We start from the raw sequence: 25,525 nt of genomic DNA, 5'->3' as shown, positions 1-25,525 counted from the left end.
CACCAGCCGCTACCGACAGCCACGGTCGAAATATGACTTCATATTTGCGTTAGGTCGTAAAAAAAATCGCTGTTGCGCCCGATAGTCGAAGCACCGATTGCTATACCAAATTAGTAGATAGTGTTAAGGATTAAGGGTAGTAGTTTGTCGGCCGTATAAACTTGTAAAGGTTCACTTAATAACTAAATAATTATGACAGAATGTGTATTCTGGACTGAACGAGGACGTAGAAAGAAACATACACACAAAGACAGCGCTGTCTCTGTGTGCCTGCTTCTTTCTACATCCTTGTTCAGTCGCGCTTACACATTCTATCCCGAATTCAAACCAACTAACCCGCCAACGTGTTTTAACTAAATTCACTACCCCGGTGTCACGTGCGCATAGGAGTGAACACATCTCGCTCGGTGCGTGCGCTAACTCGCTGTCAGCATTCTTGAGTGAGAAATCGCGGCAGCAGTAAGCGAATTGACCTTTATGCATGTCTCGCTTCAGTGCGAATGAAACGTCGAAAGCAAAGCGCATATAAATCTACCGGCACTACGCGCGCTTGGCAAACTTCGCAGATTGTTTTGAAGACGAGGCCCGCGCTGGCGCGCACTTTGGCAACGTCGCAGATCCCTTTCAAGACACACGCGCGCCGGCAATGTGGCGAGGTGGTCATCGAGGATGATGATGATGATAGTGATCTAAAGAAAGGAGTGACGCTTGATTCTGCACTCTCGCTGCCGCCGGAGAAGAACGGCCCTCCTCTCTCGCTTGAAGCCCCTGCCTCGAGCGTGACAGGAGCGCACACTCGTCCAGGACGCGTTCCTCGCTCGTGCACGCGAGATTCAACAGCGTTCGCTGGCTCATCCTCACACGTTTTCATTCATTCGGAACGTCACGGCGACGCCGAAGCCAACAGCACAACTGTACATGGAGTGTCCATATAATTGTCATTGCAGTAAAAGCAGCTTTTTGTTTCTCTTAGGCGTAAGCGTAGATGGCCCATCTTTCAAATCGTCGATATTGTGTTTGAAGCCGCGAGGGAAGCGAGCCCGGAGCAGGAATGCACTGAGCGGCGGAAAAAAAGAGTCGCCCCGTTCGGGCGTTATCCGTTTGTGCTTTGATGCCACGTTGCACGCTCTGCATGTTCGCGGCGTCTCTACCTTGCATGTGTAGCAATAAGAACTTTCGGTTCGGCACAGCAGGCGTTGCATGGTCTAGATTTATGCAGCGTCCGGTAGCGGGCTCGCGCCCTTTCCCTTTGGGCTTCGATGCCGTGGGGCCCGCTCTGCATGTGTGTGGTGTCCATACACTTGCGCGTAACTCGAGTTCCCGATGTGAAGCACCAGTGTAACTTCTTGTTGATTTCCTCATTTTGTAGGTATTCAGCCGAAGAAAAAAATTAACCCACGATAACGGTACTCTCGAGCGTGAGCTTTCAGTGCAGTTGTTTGTTTTCACTTCCCTATTTATTGTGGCAAACAATATGTTTCTGAACGACAGGTTCCACTTAGTGGCGGTGCGGAATCTTAGCTCGGGCAGCTAGTTTATCACCAACCGCAGAAGCAGCATTTACGCCGATTGCGTCGATCATTGTTAACAAAGAAAGGATAAACACGGGAACACGTCGTACAGAAGGAGCGGATTCTCTAGTACCGTTAACACAAGCGATGTTGCGCATGTGCACTAGATCTGACGCCCACGCCAGCTTTTGTGTCCATACATAATATCTGTGGACGTCCTCGCCTCGGACGAATATGTCATCGCCGCCATAGAACACGTGCCGTGCGGTACTCCGCTTTCCTCCTCACCTTTGGTTCCTCTCCCCTTCCGCTTTCTTCCTCATGCATCCACTGCACCCTGGGCCTGCGCTCTCGTCACGCTTACTTTCCTATCGCCGTCTTTCGTGCCCCGCTGAGCTCGGTGTTGGCTATTTGATACTTCGCCGTGCTCTACCGCTTGGTTGCGCCGAGGGGCACCGACGCCGACGCTCAATGCAGGAACGGATGCCTAGGAGGTTCGCTCTAAAAGCTAGGTCAAAGGAATAAATATTTGACACTCATGAGAGATAGGGAATGACGGAGAGAGAGAGACAGGGAGAGATAGCAAACAGAGGAAAGGCAGGGAGGTTAACAAGACAAGCGACCGGTTTGCTAGCCTGCACTGAGGGAAGGGAAAGGGCAACAAAAAAGAGGGAAGCGGGACAGAGGGAACACTGTCCGTTAACGCAGCAAAGCGCTTGGAAATCAGTGAAGTCAAAGCAAGTGCTCCGTCGATACGTTAGGCTGCCGTCATTCCGCTGTCTGGAGCTAATCTTGGTGCTGAATGCCTGGTGATGCACGATGCAGTCACCAGTGAAGACCACGGATCCGGTGCGCATCCGCAGTACGTTGCAGTGCGTGCCACTATATCTTTAAGCTAAACCCCAGCCGTTCTCTCTTGAGTGCGAATATAATTATGCAGATGAGCCATGATGTTCACTCAAGAGTTGCAAGTACTGAATTGAGAGCATCCGGAACTTGCATTGCAAATCGCGCTGACAGAGTTTGCAGGTTATTTAAGAGCAATCGAAAGGTATTCATCAGAGAACGGAGCATCATAACCACTTGCCGATCTTCTTCGGGTAATTTGTCAGGAACCCGCGCTATTCGCTCTACAGCCGTGCGCAGCTGCATCACTTGACGTGGCTCCAGCTCCGGCTGTGGCATCGGCTGTGGCATAAGCTGTGGCATAAGCTGTGGCTTCGGTTGTGATTTCCGCTGTTGTTCTGGCTTTGGCTGTTGCTTTAGTAGTGAGGACCAAGTTGTATTGTTCTCCGCCATGACCTTGTCAGATTTGGATTGAATGACCCCAGGCCGGGGGGGGGGGGTAGTGTAGGAGGTGTTGTCGGATGGGGCGTCCTCTTCATAGAGGCATTAGCGTTCTTTGAAGTCCGGTGTCGTCAGGAGCGTCGCTGTCTAACGGGGCTTTTTGGGGCAGTCCTTCGAAGAAGCATCATGGGACCCAAAGCAATTGGTGCATTTGAGAACCGTTTGAAACTCTCATGTTCTTGCACACGGCACTGAGGTGCCCCAGGCTCATACAATTGTGGCATTGCATTGGCCTTGGGATGAATGGTCGCACAGGACGTCTAAAGTGGCCCACCTTGACGTGCGAGGGGAGAGTCTTGCCCTTGAATATATTTTCACACAGCGGGATGTGCCGAGGCAATACACATGGGTTATGGCGACGGCATCAACGGCAGGCTTCACTAGAATCGGCTAGTCAGCCCTGGAGATGGAGACGTCCACATCGTAGATGACACCAGTAGTTGAACCACTGCTCTGGGGGATGTACGAGGGGAGCTTATCGTCACCTACTTCGGTAACTTTAGTCAAACACTGTGCTATGTTGTCCAACTACGAACTTCTTTTTGTGAGATGTAGAACTTTCATAATTGGAGTTGTTTATAGGCCTCCCGCTGGGTCTCTGGTTGAATTTTTCCGTCGGTTTGAAACATTGCTTGATTCTCCGTCGTCACTGAAAATGCCTGTGGTAATTTTGGGTGACTTTAACATTGATTTGTTGCAACCTGCTAACACATCAGTGAATGATTTTGTCGACCTGTTATCAATGTATGGCTTTTCAAACAATATTGCTCTGCATACTCGCATCTCTGCATCCAGTGAAACCTTGATTGATTTGTGTCTGACTAATCATGATGAAAGTGACGTGAAAGCGGGAGTGCTTGTAAGTGCAATCAGTGATCATTTACCTTTGTTCTGCTTCATTCCTAAGCGCATCTTTCCACAGATTACCATAGAAAACTCGACAAAAACTACGCGGATGATAACTAATCGCGCGATAGATAACTTCCGTCAAAATATTGCATCTGTAAACTGAAATGATATTTTAGATAAAAATAAATCTCATTCAAGCCTCTTAGACAACAGTTTTCTCGAGAAAATTATTGAAATTTACGAACATTCTTTTCCTTTGGTAACTGTTAGAAAGCTTAAGAAAGCGAGGAAACCCTGGGTTACCTACGACTTAGTCAAGAGAATGAGAGCACGAGATAAGCTCTTCAGCAACCTCCTGAAATATAAGGACGCAGAAATTTTTAAGCAATATAAAAAGGTCAGGCATAGGCTAAATGCCGACATAAAAAAGTCACGTGTTGATTACTACGCTAACAAATTTACGGACATTCTTTATGATCCTAAAAAAATTTGGCGAACTCTAAAGGACCTATTGCGGCACACAAAAAATAGCATTCCCCAGGAACTTACGTACGGCGATAAAGTGCTAAGTGGTAAATCCCTCGCTGAAGTATTCAATCAGCAGTTCTTGTGCTTTGGCTCCTTTGATTCAGAAGTTAGCAACAACTTTAAGGACTATATTAACACCAGTTTGCAAAATACTATGTATCTTCGTCCTGTTACACCTACAGAAATAGCACACATTATTAGCAATTTAAAGAACAGCTCTTCTTGTGGTTATGACGGTATTAAAATAGCACCAATTAATGCAGTCACGGATTTATTATGCAGTGTTCTTTGTGACATAACAAATATTGTGTTTTCTACAGGCACGTTTCCGGATAACATGAAAATTGCTAGGATCGTCGTCTTGCATAAAGGTGGCGTAACTGAATGCATCACTAATTACCGGCCGATATCGATACTTCCAGTTTTTTCTAAAATTATAAAAAAGCCTTAAATTCTAGAATAACTGGACACATGCAAAAGCATAACCTTATATCCCCGAATCAGTATGGCTTTCAAAGGGGTAAATCCTCTGAATCTGCGTTACTTGAAATACGTGATAAAATTGTTACCAATATAGAAAACCAGCAATACACTATATGCTTATTTTTAGACTTTAATAAAGCATTTTACTCAATTAAACATGACATACTTTTTTCTAAATTACCCTTTTATGGAATTAGAGGCATTGCTTTAGACTTACGGCGTAGCTATCTATCACACCGCTCCCAATTTGTGGAAATCAACAGCATAAAATCAGATTTAGCAGACATTAGGTACGGCGTCCCGCAGGGTTTTATTGTATGTCCTACAACTTTCCTTCTTTATATCAATGATATCGTGGCAATACCAGAAACACCCGATATTGTATTATATGCCGATGATGCAAACGTTTTTTTCTCCTCTGATAACATCTCTACTCTAATTCCTCTTATTATTAACTGGTTAAATTCCCTTTCAGTGTAGCTATCGGCTAATCAGTTGAGCCTAAATGTTAAAAAAACAAAGTATATTGTTTTTACTCCTATTAACAAACCAGGTAAGTTCGCATCTTCTTTAATATTTCAATCGCAACCACTTGAAAGGGTTTCCCAGTACAAGTTCTTGGGGGTACTCTTCCATGAAAATCTACGGTGGATGCATCACGTAAGTTATATTAAACATAGCATAGCACAATTAATTGGTATGCTCAATAAGCATCGCACGCTGTTGCCTTTAAAACTTAAACGTCAGTTATACTTTGCTGCTATTCATTCTAGATTCCACTATTGTCGACTTATCTGGGGCGACACTTCTAAGGCTAACTTGGAAACTCTATTCCGAATGCAGATGAAGTGTGTTCGTAGTATTCATAACCTATCGATGTACGAATATACCTCTGAGTACTTTCACCAGGACAGTATTTTGAGTGTCGCTGGTCTATATAAACAAAAGTTATCCGAAAAACCTTTTTTAGAATACATAAGTAATCGTGAGAACTTTTTTCTATATATACTAATACCACAACTAACTACACCCTAAGAGCCAGGAACATTATTAAGGTAAAAACTAGTACAAACTACGGCAATCAGCTTTTACAGTGGCAGATTCATGATTTACTTAATGATGAGCATGCTTTATTTGATATCATGCAAGATTCCTTAACCATTTCAATATTCAGAAAGAAATCAAAAGTGTATTTTTCCAACAATTCACAGCTGTTTTTTGTAATGTATTTCCTGTTTTTCGACTGATATGCAATTTCATGCGTTCAAGACTTTTTGTTCCCATGTCGCTTTTTGGCCGTCCTGTATCTTTCTGTACGCACTTTATTTCTTCATTTTCAATTTTTATACTTATTATGTTACAATGATTTATTGTATGTATAATTGTATCATTCGTATATATAAGTATGTATATGTGTATTATGTGTATATATGTATTTATTTTTTGCACTGTTGTCTGCTGTGCTCGTGGCGCCAGGGGCGTGTATAGTCTCGCCTTTTGCTCCGGCGCCATGACAACCTTGTATTGTCAAAATTGTAATAAACTTCAAACTTCAAACTTCAAATTTCTCACTGCAGTCTCATGTGTGACTTCAATAGCCAACACAATTTTTCGTGTGTTGAGTCTGAGATCTGTTATCTGATTTGGTGCCAATACTCGGTGTCAAAATTCAGGAGTGAGGAATCGCGGCAGCAGCAACAGAATGAACCTTCATGCCTCTCACGCTTCAACGCGAACGAAACGTTGAAAGCAAAGAGCATACAAAGCTACCGCCGCTTCGCGCACTCTGCAAATATCGCAGATCGCTTTGAAGATGAGGCCGGCGCGGGCGCGCACTTTGGCCACGTCACAGATGGCTTTCAAGACACACGAGCGCCGTCAAGGCGTCCACATGGCGTCTACAGGCGCGCCCGCGATTAGCCTGGCCAACGCCGTATTAAACCCGGCGGATGTCTCCATTCTGGGTGGAGTGGGGCGAGGAGGACATCGAAGCACCCTAGCAGCCTCAGGAGCAGAACAACCCTCCTGTCCTGCCTGAACCTTGTGTCTCGCGCGCGACGGAAGACGGCCCTCATCCGGGCCCCGTTCCTCTCTCGCACACGCGAGATTGAACCGCGTTCGCCGACTCGCCCTCACACGTTTTCACTCATAGGGAATATCGCGGCGACGCCGATGGCAGAAATGGAACTGGAGTGTCCGTGTAATTGCTATCGCAGTAAAAGCAGTTATTTGTTTCTCTTAAGCGCAAGGGTAGATGGCCGGTCTGTGAAATCGGCGATATTATGCTTGAAGCCGTGAGACCCTATTGAAAAATTTGTGTGAGAAATTGAACGAGATGTATGCATGTCGCAGAGATTTGACAAGAAATGAGCGATATGCTACGCATATTGAGCGACTTCTCGTCGAAGATGAGCGAGATCTCTGTGATGTGCTGCGCACACTTTTGCGAAGTGCACGAGATTTATGAGATGTGCGATAAGAATGCGTAGAGAAGTGCACGAGATTTATGCGACGTGCGATGAGAATGCGTAGTGCTTGTGTGACGTGTGCGATAAGAATGCATAGAGCTTGTATGACGTGTGCGATGTGCTGTGTAGACCTGACGAGATTATGTGTGAGGTGTGAGGTGGCATGCGATGTGTACGCACTGTAGTCATATGAGCAACATGATCTTTGAGGATGACTATGAATTGCATACAAAGTATGTGCACTTAAGTCGTAGTGCATACAAAAGCTCATCGACAGCGAGATTTATGATGAGTTGTTTGTAGTACATGCAAGAGCATGATCAATGTGCTGTATGACACTGAACCATTGTGACACATATTTACCAGAGCAAACAAGATGTTCAGAGTTCAACTTCTGGAATTTCATGCAACGAACACATACAGCCCCATCAAAGCAGGTGTCGGTACTTTTGATGCAATGATTTTCTCTTGGGGACATAGTCTCGGATGAACGCTTATGGCGATACTACTGCCTTTGCATAACGCATTCCTCAACCAACCAATAAGCACTGCATTTAGCACAATGATATTGTCAAAAGCTATCATCAGAGAATGAATCCCTTGTTCAGAGTAGATCTGCCTAAGATTTTAATGCAATATAGGAGTCGGGTACCATCAAAGTTTCATAATAAAATGCTACATGTTTGTTTGTGCACTCAATAAAAGAATCTGGCAATGTGATTATAGCGCATTGGAAACACTTCAAACAAGGACGAGTTGGCAAAGCAGTTTATTGCAGGCAGTTTGATCAGTGACAGAAGACGCATGCACTTTGTCACATCCTAATAATATTGCTTGCATCAGAGATGTCAGTCAGGGATATTCATGGACTTAATGCGTTGTACAATATCACCGTAGTGTTTCATGATGGAAGTTCACATGCCCAGTGTACAGCAATTATAAACAGTGTGAAAAATGACTTTGGCAGTCATTCCTTGCATCAATGCCTGCAGATAGAATGGACAGAATTGGTTGTGAGTGAGAACACATATTGTACCTTGGGATTAGCGAAATAGTTCTGAAAAAGCTTGAAACAACAAAGAAGTTTCATAATCCTTATGGTGATAAAAAATCAGTACAGTGCAAGTTCACGGGAATGAGTATTGGTGCATGTGAGCCAGTTTGTAAGAGCTCGCCTAATAAACAAACAATAAGCATAAGAAATTGTGCTTTTCAGTGAAAAGGTCACTCTGTTTCACGTTCCTTCAACTTTGTATCTGTCCCGCTTCAGACAGCACATGCACTGTGTCAGATTCTCTGTAGATGACACTTTCTTTGAAGCAACATGAAGTACCTCATGGACAAAAGGTGCTGTCCTGCAGCATTGCACTTTTTGTTAACCTTTTGTCCATGAGGTGCCAGGAAAAATGAGTGGGCAGCTGAAGTACACACTACTTCTTTTACAACAAGGCATTTGCATTACATATGTCATTTAACAAGCTGTATTATACAATGCATTTATTTGTAAAAACAGAATGGTTACAGTGAATTTTCTTTACCTTCTCTTCTTGCTTTCGTGGCTCAGAGTGCCTCCAAGCTGGCGTAACCAGCTTACTTGGTAGAGAAAACTTTGCTTCAGCTGTCGCCGTTTCTCCTCTTCCATCAGAGATGGGACGCTGGTTACGCCAGCTTGGAGGCACTCTGTGCCACGAAAGTAAGAAGAGAAGGTAAAGAAAATTCACTGTTACATTCAATCACTTCATTGAGAACAATTAAGGTTTGTGCTGTATATAAAAACTGTTCATAGCAATCTGCGACCCAAGCAATTAAGTGGCGTTAAAAAGACTAGTGAAGACCACAGATTATTCCACATTAATACTTGAGCACAAATAAGCAGTTGTGTGCATGGATTGAGAGCAAAATTGTATGAACCATTGAAGTGGTGGTCAAACAGGACCGCTGCGCTCTATGTACACTCATTGATATTGAAGAATGGCAATTCCTGAATCCCCATAATGGGTTTTACCTTTTTCTTTTTCATATAATCGTATGAGGTTTTCATTATATCTTTTCTGTATCATGTCCCCAGCGGCTTTGCGTTCTGTTTAGTGCATGTTCCAGGACATATGGTATTTTACACAAACTGCAAACACGCACACATGTGAACTGGGGAAAGCTGGACAGGTCTATACATTGTCTACTCTTTGGCTGTGCTCTTCAACTAAAGTTTTCAAACGTTGTTTGGCATTGCCTATGTTTCCCAAGAAAGAAAGCTAAGTGTATATTCCACCCAACCTTTACTGTGGGGTCGCATTTCTTTGTTGGTGGCAGCCAACGTGTAACATGCAAATTTGTAGTTGCAAGTTAACACTTCTACCATTTAGCATGTAGTATGATGTATTACCACCAAGTATGACACTGTACATACAAGGAACTGTTCGCATTCTCTCATCACAGAAAACTTGAGCCAATTGACTTAGTGTTAATGCGCGGGTAACTGCGTTATGTACTATGTTTTTAGCATAGCACAAGTTTTAAAAATGTGCTTCAGTCCCATGACACAGGTGCAAATGCCACAAATTCCCACAATGCAGGTTTTCTTTATATGCTCAACTTTAAAATTGCTCTGCCACCAAAAATGCCCACACGACTGTGGAAACTCTATGTGACTCAAGCAACAACACATTAGAGTTTCCAGAATTGGCCTAGTTCAGACCGCATCATCTCCGGGACCAGCCCAGTTTACTAAGAATGCATCAAGCATTGGCTAGTTTACTCAGCAAGAAACTTGCCAAGTATACTCAGTAAGAAAGTGACTGAGCAAACATCCCTTGCAAAAGCCAAGGAAAGCTTTGCGTAAAAACGATGCACTTGGGCAGTACAGAAGTTTCAGACAAAGGTACGCCACCACTGGAGAGCTCAGCCGTGCAGTTTGGCCACCATTCCCATGGTCCCTAGAATTTTGCTTCAACAGCACATGCTCAATCTTGTTATTGTCATAATACCTGAAAAATTGTGATTCACTACCATGATCTGGGTTCCAATATGTAGAATATTAACTACCGACCTGGCCGATATATTCTACAGCAAAAACACCCCTGCACTAGTTCAACTAAACACATTACATGTCTCCTAATGCATAGCTTACATACATAAGCTCAGTGCAGTGTTATTAAGAATTTACAGTACTACATGCTTATCAGTGGACAACATATGTACCTTATAGTCTGAATTCCATCAAATTCCATCAAGTAGCTGTGATTTCAGATTTCCATACGCAACAGAACTATACTGGTGCACCTCTTCCGGGAAGAGGATTTAATTATCAGCCATCAAAGTATTTCTCCAAATATAATGGCTTATAAGTGTGACGGCTCATCGTCAGAAACAGCAATAAGTTTTCACAATGTGGATTACGAAACAAGATACAAAAAGGCTAACTAATAACTATTGATGAATTAATTATTACTACAAACACTATGTTGCAGTGACTTACTGTACAAGAATACAGTAAGACATCGCTAAACTGTACCTGCTTAAACAGCAGTTTCATTTTAAACGTAGTAACCCCAACTCAGCGGCTATTCAACATAATCAGCTGTTTTGTATTCGCATAAACCGTTCCAGTTTATTGCGTACGTATTGGTTAACACATAGTGTTTGCACTTTTCCTAGCACAATCACGGCGGTAGGTCGGCCAGGCAGAATGAGCCTGAGATCAGAACGGCCTCGAAGTACGAACGCAGAAGCCGCTTGGAAGGGTGAAGCCACACTAACATCAACATTATTTCGGTGCCGAGCCAGATAGTGTTGTGGCATCGTGCAAGCTAGGACTTTCGTCATGCCAAAGTTTGGACAAAAACCAGGTGCTCAGCATAAATGAAAAATTGGAAATTGTTTGTGCAACCGAACGTGGCACAAAGTTGGTGCTGGCACACGAGAAGGATCCAACGTTCAATATGGTATGTGGCATTTGGAATGCGAAGGAGAAGATGCTCGGCAGTGCTGCTTGGACTGCGAAAAGACGTTGGCTACGAGGTTAAACTTTTTGAGGTTTGTCTTTTCACCATCGTTGCCTCTGTTATTGCTGAAGCGTCCCCTAACGACAGTGATGAGGACGACACAGAAAACGACAGCACGGGCGATTCAGGCCCAACAGTGGCAGAAGATGCACATTACGTCAGCCTCATGCGAGTGTTTGCTGAGCTTAAAGGAGTTTGATGCTGCTGTCGTCGCTGCTAGGCTGCCGCGGCATCAAACGAATATAACAGACTTTTGTCGTGCAAAATGGATAATACTGCATGTTTTTTGCCCTTTTATTGCACTCTCTCCGAGTTCCATTTTTGACAGGTAAGTGAGCAATCTCACACTATTTCAGTTTAGCAGTACTACCGTTTAATACATACTTTTTCCAAGCTCCGGCCAACTACGATTTAACAAGGTTTCACTGTACATGTAAATTTAACATTCTCATGTACAGATACTGAGACCTACAAATGCAGGTAACATAAAAGTTAAATATTTAAATTGGCTAGTTGGTTCATGTTTCCAACACAATGTGCTTCTATAATGGGACAGGAAAAACAAGTGTACTAACATATGTGCAGTGTTTGTAATACCGTAATTACTGGTCGTACTTCTAAAAAGAAAATGAAGTACGGAAGCAAGGGGTCGGCTTAGATTTGAGTCGGTGGTTTGGCCACAACTGCCACATACCTATCGCCACCTCACCGTCACAGACTTGTAGCAACATATGCGTGCGCCATAGTGTTTTCTGGAAGCGATCGTTCAGAGCAGGTTGTCCAAATTTTTTTCAAGTGTTGCACTGTAGCCTCGTGCCAGCCACTGTGGTGGCACTGACCAAGTGGTGCCACTACACTACAGGCTAATGGCAAAAGGTCGTTTTACACATGGAGAAAACCTCCAACCTCCAAGTACAGCACGAGTTCGGCATGGACGAAAAGAACATGCTACGGTGGCGGAAATGGAACAAGCTTTCCAACTGCAGTGCAGCCCACATGGGTTTCACCGGACCACAGAGGAGTCAACACCATGAGGTGGAAGATACGGCGTATTCATTAGGGAACAGAGAGAAGCAGGAATGCACATAACGATGGGGATTATACAGGCAAAGGCAAGGGAGGTCACCAATGCTAGGGGTATATCACACAAACCAATTTCAAGCACAGCAAAGGCTGGGTAACGCGTTTCATGAAATGTTTCGGCTTCAGCCTCAGACAACTGGCTTTCGTGTGCCAGAAACTAGCCAGCGAATTCTGAGGAAAAGCTCATGGCATTCCAGTACTACGTCATCGAGAAATGGTTGCAAAAGAGCTACCAACTGGAGCAGATTGCAAACACTGACCAGACACCGGTGTTCTTCGACATGCCCATGGCATATACACAGTAAACGAAGAGTGAAAGAGATCAAGCTTAGGACAGCAGGTTATGGGAAGAAGTGAAAAAGAGCAATGCTGTGCTGTTTTGTCGATGGACGGACACAACACACTACTGGCCAAATAAAAGTTCCCCAGGAATGTTGTAGCGCACGTTCACGAGAAAAGTTCCATGAACAGCGCCACGATGGACTGGGTGAAGCCGATTTGAAGCAGCCTGCCCTACAGTGTCGGCGCTGCTGTCGTGGCCGTCACTGTCGCTATCCGATGCACGTTTGTGACGATCGCCTCATCAGTTAGAAGCATTTGGTTTCCAAATCTATAGCAGTGTGCCTTTTTTTCACCAGCAAAGTAGTGCATTGCTGATGAACAGCAGGCAGATCAGCCATCTTCCATTTCGGCAGCAACTCATACAAGGCTGAGAAACAACATGGCCAGGAATGGCTTCGATGCAACAAACAGAGACAAGTACGAGTGACTTAATCCATTAGCAGAACTGGGCAGAATGAGGACCATAGAATAAAGAACCAACAGTGAGGACCCAGCCATAGAGATGGCCCAGCGAGCAATCTGGGAGCAGTGCCGGCGGTGCAGTTGGCGTGGTCCATTTGCGTTTTGGAGAGTGGCGAGGCACAGAGCTATGGCCGCAGCCCATTCTTGTTCGGAGGGGTGGAAGGGCGACGGGAGAGATGCGCGAGGCTGGTGTGAATCTCCCATGGAGGGAAGCGCACGGCGGCAGTTGCAGTGGCGGGCAAGCATGGAGCGGCTAGCATTTCACTTTTTTTCTTTTCAAGGATTTCAGATTCCGTTACCTTTCAGCACGGACATTCAGCAGCCAGAATTCATCGTTATAACCGATAATGCGGCATGGGGCCACTGTAGAAAGCAGGTTATTTCCCCATACAAAACATACAAAAGTTGACAGTGTAGCAGTATTTTGTTGTGCTAACCGATATCTTTATAAGTGGGTTCAACTGTAGTGTCACCCTCAATTGCACACTGATTGGCTGGTTGAGAAAAATCGGATGAGCTGATTGGCTGTTTGAGCATTACGTCACATGAAGACAATGGTATCACCATTGCAGAATAGATGCCCTGGCTTGCAGTGGCATGGGATGAAATTCTAGCTGAAATGATTACCAGATCTAATTCCGAAAATCCTGCATTTCTAACACGCTGGACTGAAGTGAGGACGATGCTCTTTGGGAAGTGAGCAAAGAGGAGGACAGCGATGTTGTGGATGACAAGTGAACTTAGGACGTGCCTATGGTATGCACACTTATATAATAAAAATCATGCTTTTCTGTCAATAAAAAGGCCTTTTTTTAATTCGGCTTGCATTTGAGGTAAGTTTTCTTTGTTTTTTTACAATAAAGGTCGGTTTAGATTTGAGTAAATACGGTAAGCTTAGACTGCCAGTCTCTTCTTCAATTTCTGCAAGGTTACAACTCTACTCTGGCTTCACATTGAGGGCAATGAGGAATGAAATGATCATGGATGTGAAGATCGGCACAGTTGCAAGGACATCAGCTAGCTTCGACACTATCCGGATTGATTGATTTAAGGGTAAGCAATCTGCATTACGAGCGCAGACTAATAGGATCATTCAGGAAGCCCAATCCTAGCTTCATTCTCCTAACATCGACATTGCCAAACATTCAGCAATGCAAGCTCGTCTCTGCTTTCGCAGAGTAAAGCCCAGTTTGAGGAATTTACTCCGACCAAACAGCTCAAAGAGCAGTATACAGCCACAGTAGAACACAGCAATGAAGGAACCAGTGCATATTCGGGGCACGTTGAATATACCCGAGTGGTAAAAATTAATCCAGAGTCCCTCACTACAGCGCACCTCATAATGAGATCATAGTTTTGGCATGTAACACCCCAGAAGTTAATTCGGATTATATGCAACTCTGCATCTGACTTGTCAAAGTAGGCGGCAGCGAGCGTTCTTGCAGATACCGAGCTTTCCACAATGCCACAAACACTGGTGGCCATATATGCAGCTTTTGTTTTATATAAGTTCAGGTTATTTTTTAACGCAGTTTCTCAGAAAAAACGTGCTAGTTAGATTTCCGTAAATACAGTGACGCAGAGACTTTTGTTTTTGTACTTCAGTTCAATCCCGTTCTACAATGTTCGGCAATGCACATACATACTGCTTGCTTTCAGCCTCAAAGTCTATAAACAAAGCCGGCATTGCAACAGAAGCAGGCTTTAAAACAACACAAGTGTCAACAGGTGAAAAAAAACACTCTTTGATGTGAGGAGGAAAACCATCAGCATTTTCACCAATTCCCAGTTTCTGACAAAGCAAGAGAACCAAGCCAGAAATGCCGGCAATTACATGCAATATATGGGAAACTATAAAAAATTTCCCATCATGGCTTGCAACGACAGAACAGTCACTTTTCTTTGCTTTTCTATACTGCTGGCTGTGTATAATTGTGCCTTCAAAGCTCATTCTTGAATATTCCTCAATTACAGCACATGTTGTGTCCAAGAAATTTTGCACAGATTGCAGTTCCCGCTCGGACAACATAGCTGTAACTGGTGCTCCAAATAAGCATACATTATCAATTCGAGTCACTTTCTTAATAGGAACATTGCCAAGCAGTCTTTCGCAAAACCTCACCACATCATGCGGAAGAGAAAGCAAATGCAGCGCAAGCTCCAGCTCTCCTTCCAGAGTGACTCTCTCCAGTATTTGTGTCGGAGCTCCTTTTGCTGCCTTTACCATCTTTGTGAGCTTCCCATTCCCTGTTTCGAAGGGAAACGCTGAGTTTGCCCAAAGAGGACCCAGATGCTCCACGCTTGACGTCAGATGGCGAAGCTGGTGGACGTTATAAGTCATGAAGCGAGTCCCATAGAGGTTTGCAGCTCTGCACACAAATGATTCAAGCAGGTGACCTAGAAAAAATAATTGTTTCATGTAAGAGTATTGTTGAAAGAAAGCTTTGAGTAAGCTTGTCAATGCACGTGTAAATTATCACATCTCCAATACTTTCATCCACTTAACGTGTGTCTCTAACAAGGTTTAAATTAGAGCATCCCCATGTATCAAGAGTAAAACTTTACATAATGGGGGACACAGAACAAATACACTCTGACACAGCTTGAGCATGTATTATAGTGTCTGGGGATGTATCTACAATAGTCACATGATAACTGCAGTCCAATACTCAACTTGAGAAAACATCCACCCCTGTTGGCCGCTTCACTATCGTCCTTTCTCTGTCCCTTTTCATGAAATGTGCACAGATTGAGTGTTTTATCTTCCTGCATCGCATTTTGTTTTAGCATTCACAGAAAAAAAAAAACAGAAAAGAAAACAATGCTGCCATGGTTGTCAATGAGAGTGAAATTGTAATGACTCAGACAGTCTAATTAAAGGCTTCATAAATTTCAGAAGCTATGGCTACCAGAAGAAACCAGCAGTGCACAAAATTAGGATAGTTGGTGTAGCACAGCTTCAGAAGTGCAGCAGTGGAACAAAACAAATGCAGTTCAGAGCACATAAAATGCAACCTATTGTAGTGCAGGACCAGATATAAGTCTTTTCTGACTCTTGTTTACCCTCCTATAGAAGTTAGAGTGTGTGCACAATGCTCCCACATCAGTGCGACCTCAAATATCAGACAAAACACATCTGCCAGAAAATTGTGCAAACGAGGCTGCGGGAGCACTTTTTTACTGGGTGCACAGCTGGGTACAGGGACATCGAGGGGAATATGCAGAGTGAATGAACGATCAGAAATGCACCTGCCACAGTGGTATATAGCATGCTGTATAAGTCATGAAAGAAAAGTAGTGTCAGGAGAAAAGCTTTGCACTAGAGGATGCATTTGTTTTACAAGACTCGATCCAGGGACAGGCACTTTTAGGGCCTTTCACTCTGCTATTTGAGTGAATCAGAAAGCTATATTGCAGAACAAGGTTGAATTCCCTGACAAATCCAAGCCTTTGCCATAATCAGTGTCGCTTTGGGCTTGCTGATTACTTCAGCCTGCAAGTATAGTGGTTAGCTAAGATGGAAAATGACCATCTAGCAAGCTTCCACAGAATTGATTGGCTAAGGCACGTACTATGTGATGCTTTGTGATGCGCAAAAGGTTGTGTAGGGGCAGAGTAGTCTCTGCGCCTCTGCTCTAACCAAAGGTGTGCACATTGTTGCTCTTTGGCTTTTCAGTTTGTGTACAGTAAGTATGTAATGTGTATACTAACATAACATTCGCATTATAAGATTACCCTAAACAATGCTCTCGAAAATTTCGATTTTCGTTTACCTATTCCTAATAACGACACACCTAACTTTGGTCTGAAGCAGACTTGTGACCAAATGGCCATGCAGTATTTTTTTGCCGAGATTAAAAGCTTTTACTCTTGCACACACGTTTAGAGCAAATGCACTTAACAGCTGTCGCTGGGGGCTGCAGGTTTGATGAAGGACCAGCTAATGACTATGACAAGGGAACACTGGCAGCAGGAGAATGCTAATAACAGGCTGAGTAGTAAATACTCTTAAAAATAGAAGCAAGATAGTCTAAATGCGAGTAAACAATTTACCTGCACATTGAAGATCAGTTGGTGAAATTTCACTCTTGAGCAGAGTGAAAATGGCTTCGGCCAGCATTGACATGTGCCTCCAGAACCGCGGTGGCAGCACTCCGAGTACTGTTGGCAGAGAGTAGTAGAGCAGCCAGTTCTTCCACTCGCTCGCCTTCCAGAAGCACCTGTCTGCCAAGGACCGTGGCAGCCGTGTGAAGCAGTGGGGTGGGCAAATACTCAGGAGACGTTTATCCAGCTTGGCTATAGTTGAAGGAGCACCTGCACAAAAATAAGCCGTAGTTACTACCACAAATTCCACCTATGCCATGAAGAGGATGTTTGCCTCACCTGTTACAATACTTGCAATGGTTGGGAATAGTGCAATCATATGCCCAGTTTCTCAAGTACCAAGACTAGATGTTAACCATGTCTTAGTAATAGCCTAGTTTTCACGCAATGCCATGTGGACACAAACACATAAATATACAGACTCCACATAGTATGGTAGCTGTGGCAAGGCCACAAATATTTATAGCAATCCAAGCATTAGGCATTATTAAAACAACATTTATTAGTGCTTGGTGCATTATAGCCAATGTTGGCTGCTGTGATATGAAACCTATACTATCAATTTTCTTAATGCACAGAGAAGCACATTGCCTTTACAGTTATATGACATCCAGAGGCTTGCAGTGATGCCTGACACCGGCAAAAGATGCAGAGAGCGAGTGGGACTATGCTAATTCAGGGACAACCAAATTAGGAAGGCACACTCAGCTTAGACAAAGACACTCCCTCACCAGAACAGGAATTGACCTCTCTGGTACAGTATTTGGCCACCCCCTCCCCTTATGATTCCTACAAATAACCCATGGGTCTCAGTCCCCAGCAGCTACGAAGCACCTAACCAATGCGGTGGTCAACGCAGCAGAGGCTGCTAAACATCTCTGGGTCTGGGCAGGCCGCCAATGGAAAATGACCCTGTCAACCTTTCACAGCCGGACTCTGTCTAGTGAGGCTAGCTTAGTAGGACTCTTTGAGGAACTGCCACATATTGTTTGGGATATCATCGGCCTTAGTGAGACTAGAACTGGTGACGCTTATACATTGCTGAATAACGGCCATGTCCTCTGCTATAGAGGTCTCCCAGATAAGAAGCAATATGGGGTAGGATTCCTAATCCATAAGGTCATGGCGGGCAACATTGATGAATTCTACAGCATTAATGAGAGGGTTGCAGTACAAGCCTATGCTCCAACATCCAGTCACGATGATGATGAAGTAGATCGGTTTTATGAAGATGAATTAGCGATGAGAAAAGTGCAAACTCTGTATACTGCAGTAATGGGTAACTTCAATGCAAAAATGGGGAAAAAGCAGGCTGGGGAACAGGCAATTGGAAACTATGGCATTGGTTCTAGGAACGCTAGAGGACAGATGCTGGCAGAATTCACAGAAAGGAATAAGCTTCGAATAATGAACACCTTTTTCAGGAAGCGTAGCAATAAAAAGTGAACCTGGGAAAGCCGTAATAGTGAAACAAGAAGTGAGATTGATTTCATACTGTCTGCCGATCCCAGCATAGTGCAGGATGTAGAAGTGATAGGTAGAATAAAGTGCTGTGGCCATGGGTTAGAAAGGGCTAGGATTCACCTCAATTTGATGAGAGAAAGAGCCAAATTGGTCAAGAAGAAACAGGTCAACCTAGAGGCAGTAAGGGTAAAAGCAGACAAATTCAGGCTGGTACTTGCAAACAAATATGCAGCCTTAGAACAGAGAGACGCTGACATAGAGGTAATGAATGAAACCGTAACTAGGCTGGCTTCAGAGGCAGCAATTGAAGTGGGAGGCAAGGCACCAAGGAAACCAGTAGGCAAGCTCTCCCAAGTAACAAAGAACCTAATAAAGAAACGACAAAGAATGAAAGTGTCGAATTAAAGAGATAAGGTAGAATTCACGGAACTGTGAAAACTGATCAAGGCGAAAATAAGTGATAGTCTTAACTATAACATGAGAAAGACTGAAGAAGCCGTAAAAAATGGACACAGCCTGAAATGAGTGAGCAGGAAAGTTGGCATAGGACAAACCAAGATGTATGCACTAAAAGATGAGCAGGGTAATACCATCAGCAATCTTGAAGGTATAGTAAAGGCAGTGGAAGAATTCTGTACTGACCCGTACAGTGCCCAGAGGACTCGGGAGAACTCCATTCAAAACAGTAAAGAACAGAATACAGAAACTCCTATAACTCGCGATGAGCTGAGAAGGGCCTTACAAGACGTGAAACAAGCAAGAGAGCGCAGCAGGGGAAGATAGAATAACAGTCGATTTAATCAAAGATGGAGGAGACACAATGCTTGGAAAACTGGCGGCTCTTTATACAAGGTGACTATCGACTGCAAGGGTCCCAGAAAATTGGAAGAATGCAAGCATTATACTAATCGACAAAAACGGAGACGTTAATGATGATGAACATGCAGACGCTGGTAATACTGCAATGACGTGTTCTAGTTTCTTTAAGCCACATGCTTACCATAGGTCTTAGAACATGCAAGTCACAGAATATCACGTGAAATCAAAAAAAGTACTAACAAAAATTTTGGATTGTGTCTTTTCTGTTGAAATAACTAGCCGACAACTCAGCAATCAGCTGTTTTATAACTAGTTCAACCCAGCTCGGCCAAATCTGTCAATTTCGGTTACGTGTACTTCTTACATAAAGGCATTCCTACTGTAGTCTGTAAACATTTCCTTTTCAGTGCTATTTCCAGGCAGGTATCCACACTGGACCGATTGCAAGTTTTAGTGGGATATTTTTTACAATGCTCGGCACTCCCCAGTATACAGGAATGGTTGATTGCCCCTTCTTTTTTTTCTCCAATTTAGAGCATGGCAAGCGCATTGCATTACATTAGTATTCTGACTTGTGCGCAAGATATGTAATATTTCTAAAAAAAAAAAGTAATGTTTGTATGTGTATAACATCAGTACCAGCTAAATCATGGATGTTATCAGGCATACTCTTGTCACATGCACTGCAAGAGCAAATTGTTATTTCCCTTCAAAATTGACTTATCTGAACAAAATATAGAATTCAATTACTCCACTTTAACAAGTGAGCACAGGTACATACCGATGTAGAACGGCTCCTGGCAGTTTGCACTGTCCAGCCAAAACTCGGTAAGCTGCCTTGTCACTCCAAGCAGCACACAGTGCATGTAGTCAACTGCCTGGCTCAACACTGGATTGAACAAATTAAGGTTTATCAGGGGCGATGGACCCTTGATGCCATTCACTGGCATATTCAGCTCAAGGGCAAGCTTCATGTCTCTCAGGACCCCTTCTTCTGTTCTCAGTGCAAAGTCCGTTTGGATGTAACGAGGAGTACCTACAATGAAGGAAATGCCCATAAATTTTTTTACATACACCTAAAAATACAAATATTTATAGGAAATCCCATAATGTTTATTACTAGTGTGCTCATAGTGACATATTGGTGCTTTGTAGGGTACAACGTAGTAGGTTGCCTGACATTTACATTAATGCGATGCAGCACCTTATGCATCTCATGGCCCTTCACAAGTTAAACAGTAACAGGTGGTGACATGAAAGCTATGATGTCAACTGCAAGCAATTCAGTACTTTCAACAAATATGTGCACAGAAATGTGAAGCATATGTTCTTTTTATTCTAGCAAGAATCTGCATCAATATAGAATGCTTGCAGGAAAGTGCCAGCCAATTTGTTCATCGTGTGCTTGTCTCCATCGTGCCTTTCCGTCCTTTGTATGCTGTCGCGCCGGGCACATTATGGATTAACAACTAGCCCAGCCTAACACCTTGCTTCAGTAGATTTCAAGTTCATCACGTTGCACTGCACCAAGAACAGCCTGAACAAAACGATTTTAGCATGCTCTAAGTCACCAAAAGGCCTCAGTGCAAACATGCCACTGACCTATATACAGCCCACTTGACATGACTTTGGTGAATCAGCGCACTTGGGAAAAAACACAAGTTCACATGAAAATGAATTATGAAGACATACACATGCACTGACGTATGTCCAAATGTCCAGAAGCAGTCCTTTTTTTCCAAGTGCACTGCTTCACCAAAATCATGGGTACCCAAATAGCCCATCAGTACCTATAAAGTAAGCCCGAATAGATCGGTTTAATCACTACACTAAATGCTACTGCCTCTGTACTGTGCTACCTTTTGTTACAAGCTATTGCCCACAGTGTAAATCGACAATGCAGCACTGTGTCCCCCCACTATAAAGTTGTTACATAGCAGTTGCACTTCAAATAGGGTGAACGCCGGAGCAGAGAGAACTTACACACCACTCCTCTATGGATGCTGTAAAACACAACATAATGCAGAGCATGCACCGCACTGTCAAAACATGGACAGAACTTACGCATTCCATAAACTAGCTTAAGAAGAAAACCCATTGCAAGGAAGTCACAAGTATGCTTAGAAGGTATCATCACACAAAGTAAAACATTATAGAAGCCAACGTGAAAACAACTTTGATCTGCAATGTTTGAGTCTAAGACTAGTTATCGTGGCAAGACATTTTCCAACACATCCTTATGACAAAATGGCGTATAGGCACTCAACTAGCGGGCACATCGGAATCAGAGAGAGCTAATAATTCATGAGCAATGTGAAAAACGCCATACCTTCGATTTGCTCTGCACAGGTCAGGCACCAGCAGCAGCCGAACCTTCCATTGAACTGTGTCTGGTTTGTCACTGCTGCACGGGCTGGTGCATCAACTGAACAGCAGATGGAATGAACTTTTGATCTAACCGTTTCTGTTCCATGCTGCCACACAACAGTTCCAACAGCCTGCAATGCTTCCACAAATTTTTCCATAAACACCATCATGTCTGGATGTTTGTGGCCAAACCACAATCCAGCCAGAACAGGGCTTTGGCGGCGCACACCTGGCGGTAGTTCATTTATAGTGAACTGGATGGGCCACACAGACGCTTTCGACGATTTATAAACAGGGCTTCCGTCAGTGTTGAATGTGAGCGTCAAGTCCTTGTGGGATATCTTGCCACTCTGTCTAAGACTCTTGTATATGGCACCACTGGTGATGTCACTCACTGAATCGCATTGCAATCCTTGCTCTATTTTTTCCATTTGGGCGAACAGAAGGTCCTTAAACTTTGCTATTGACTGACCAATTTGCTGCTTGATGTTCAAGATGCTGAAAAAGCAACCTGCGTTATTCAATAGCGAGACTTTCATATCTGCTTGGCATTCTCGACAGCGCATTGTCTCTGAACTTAGCTGCTCTAGTTGACTTCCGCAAATGTTGCAGTAGTAATGGCGATTCACGGCCGTATGCATCGTTGGATTCCACAACTTTCTGAGTAGATACTTGCTTCGAGGCAGCATGTCACCTTGAAATCCAAACAATGCTTCGATGAGACGCAACAACCCGTCCACGGTGTCCCAAGGCAGCCCATGCGCAACAACAAAAGCTAGAATCATTACGACTGCAGCAGCTTTTGATGTTGTGGATCCAGGAAGGGTGGCCGTGCCATACGCGCGCAGAGCCGTTGCGAGCGCTTGGGCAACGTCTATCGGCGGTACTGGGTCGGATTGCCCGCTTTCGTTGCCTTCGTCTGGGGCCGGGCATGCATTGTCAGTCTGACGGCCAGCTGACGATGCGCCGATTTCATCGTCTGAAAGTAGCGGACAGTCGTCAAACGAGCAGGACAGATCAGGCTCGGCAATGTTCGAAGCATGCCCTTGCGCAACCGGCTGTGACATGTGACGCAACCTATAGCGGCGTGTCGATGAGGGAACGTGAAAACGTTGGCCATCGTGCAGGTACATTTTCCTCTTCCGAGCGGGAGGCTCCATTGATAGGCGCGAAGAGACCACGGTACGGAGTAAGAAAAAGCTATGCAAATAAAAGCGTACACAACTACATAACAAAGCAACTGTCAGGATACGCGCGCACTCACCGCCAAGATTCACTGTTCGGAATGTAGTCACGTGGCCCCGATTGGTACGTTCGATTCGCCGTCACTAGGGTGCCTCGATGCCAGCGCCGTCACCACTAGTTCGCGAGGTGCTGCACCCTGCCATTCGTTTCAGCGGTACAGCAATGACGCCCGCAGAACCACGACGTTCGTTTGAAAAAGTGCAGGAAAGGTGCAGGGCTGGTTCGTGATTTTGCTGCACCCGCTCCACGGTCGGTGCCGACTTGGTGCAGATGCGAAGCAGCGGCGCAGCAGACGACGCAGCAGACGAGCACGGTCGAGTACCGTTAAAACCCCGCTTACGCGCGTCTGATGTGTCTGCGCAACTGTGGTGTGCATTTACGCCCCAGAAACCGATCATACCTCCAGTTCAGGACCTCTCAAACTTACGCACACCGTGCACATTCGTCAGACATAGCACAACGCCTACACCGCGTCTGCACCTTTGCATTCGTTTCGAGTGTTTCGCTGAGCCTGCACACACAGACATACACACACGCGCGCGCATATATATATATATATATGTGTGTGTGTGTGTGTGTGTGTGTGTGTGTGTGTGTGTGTGTGTGTGTGTGTGTGTGTGTGTGTGTGTGTTCCAGAACGTTGATACATTCCTGACACAAATACCTGCATTATATAGACCAAAATATTCTTAAGGACATTTGTCAATATTTCGTTACGATAAATAGTGCGAGATTTTGTAGTGCATGAAAGTTATGAATTTGGCAGTCGCGTTTTCCGACTGACATCACGAACTAACTTTACTAGGAGTTTTGTAAATGTGCTTGGTTAATTGTGAAGCTGTACGCATTGAAGATTTGGGACTGCTAGCTGTTATGTTTGGCGTATCTTTTACCGCTGAGAGTTTGGATACGTTGTGCGCGCTTAGTTCTTCACGCACGACGTCGATACGATTATTATATACTTTCCTACGTTGGGTGTATCTTCCCCACACACACGTTTCACCGAGACATATCCCAGCTTATGAGCAGAGGAAAAGTCACAGTACAGTCGGCTATATGTGCGATACACATTTTCTATCTGATGTGGCCGGGCGGACCCTTTCAGCCTCAACTATAGCTTCATACAATAGCCATCTAAACATACACACCTATCGCCACAGCGGCAGGTACTGTGCGATTTAATTGCGTCTCGCGCGAATTACACAGTCAATAGTTCAATGCGACGATACAATAGATAACGTTGATTCACTGCATTACATTATTTACAGGGCTTTGGCTGTTCAATCGACTCAAGTGCCCTTCACTTTGTTATAAAAAGTGCGCATGCCGAGGATGGCGTATATACCTGTGAAAAATGTATACCTTAGGGTCACGTGAAATCAATATTTCCGATGGGCTGGTGCGTATTAAGGTACAGTCGTGAGCAAGTAACCCAGACGCAGAGAACGTTTAATATGAATATTAATGCGAACAGCATTCTTGGCCCCGTCAGAACAGTAGTATTTCAGGCTATATAGCTATCGAGCCACCAAGAATATCCACCGATGCCGAAGATAGTGCAGCCTGAAAATGGTGGGCCGTTCCAGTGAGCATGTGCAATGATTCTGTGCGCGCTCTTCAATGAACCTGTTCGATGCCAACTTTTGTGGCTGTTTACATGTCTGTGGGCTTGCGCGTACTTCACGGCGGCGACGCCAGAAGGCACAACGTGTGAAGCGAGAGAGCTAGCTACAAGAGCCCGGCTGCAGGTACCCGCGTCACAGATGCGTTTCGGCTAATCGAATACTTTGACAGACATATCGTACATGAGTTCTGTCCGATTTCTTGGTAGCTTGGCATGCAGGCTGAAATGAAGGTGCCTGTTCGACTAATGTAATTCATTGAGACGATTTCGTCGCACGGCGCGCGCTAGCTGTGCTAAACGATACATCTTTTTGCTAATACCGTGGTCTAATCACTTTTGCTCTCGAGTGTAGAATTATCATGATGTGTTGAAAGCATGCGTGCGCATACCGAAGGCAATTAATATGCTTAATTGAAGTTTAAAGTATTTCTTCCCTCCTTTCCCTTCCCCTCTCTTTAATTTTTTGTATATGATGTATCACGTGAGCTTGGAGTTGCGCTAAAAAGAGAGGGACAGCTGCAGGTAGAAAGATGTAATGGACCTAATAGTTAATAAACCTTGAGTGCCCCTTTGGGACGCTTGTTACGTCTTACCATCAGCCACATTTAAATGGTATCAGTACTCATAAAAATAGTAACGACCTTCTTTTTCTTTTTGACCAATATATACTGGCCGTATTTTTTAACTGCTAACAGCTCAGGCCTGAGCTATTACTCCGGCTCTAAGTTCAATCACTTCTGTGACAAAAATACCCAGACGACGTATCAGGCACACGCAACTAAATGCAGGCCACATGAACCACAGGAGGAAAGAAACGTATCGAAAATT

At 44.2% G+C, this 25,525-nt stretch overlaps 1 protein-coding gene across 1 annotated transcript; it reads right to left on the bottom strand.

Annotated features, from left to right (window-relative positions):
• Nucleotides 1-13,751: 13,751 nt before the first annotated feature.
• On the bottom strand, nt 13,752-23,111 carry LOC135919014 (uncharacterized). Its single transcript, XM_065452759.2, has 4 exons — nt 21,791-23,111; nt 20,243-20,497; nt 17,128-17,388; nt 13,752-15,471 (listed from the first exon to the last, which is right to left on the bottom strand). Exons 1-4 carry the CDS (start codon nt 22,986-22,988, stop codon nt 14,681-14,683), a joined length of 2,505 nt encoding a protein of 834 aa, XP_065308831.1. The 5' UTR covers nt 22,989-23,111; the 3' UTR covers nt 13,752-14,680.
• Nucleotides 23,112-25,525: the final 2,414 nt, after the last annotated feature.

The sequence above is a fragment of the Dermacentor albipictus genome, chromosome 9, assembly GCF_038994185.2.
Source record: "Dermacentor albipictus isolate Rhodes 1998 colony chromosome 9, USDA_Dalb.pri_finalv2, whole genome shotgun sequence".
Taxonomy (NCBI): Eukaryota; Metazoa; Arthropoda; class Arachnida; order Ixodida; family Ixodidae; genus Dermacentor; species Dermacentor albipictus.
This window is presented reverse-complemented; position numbering and strand designations above follow the sequence as displayed.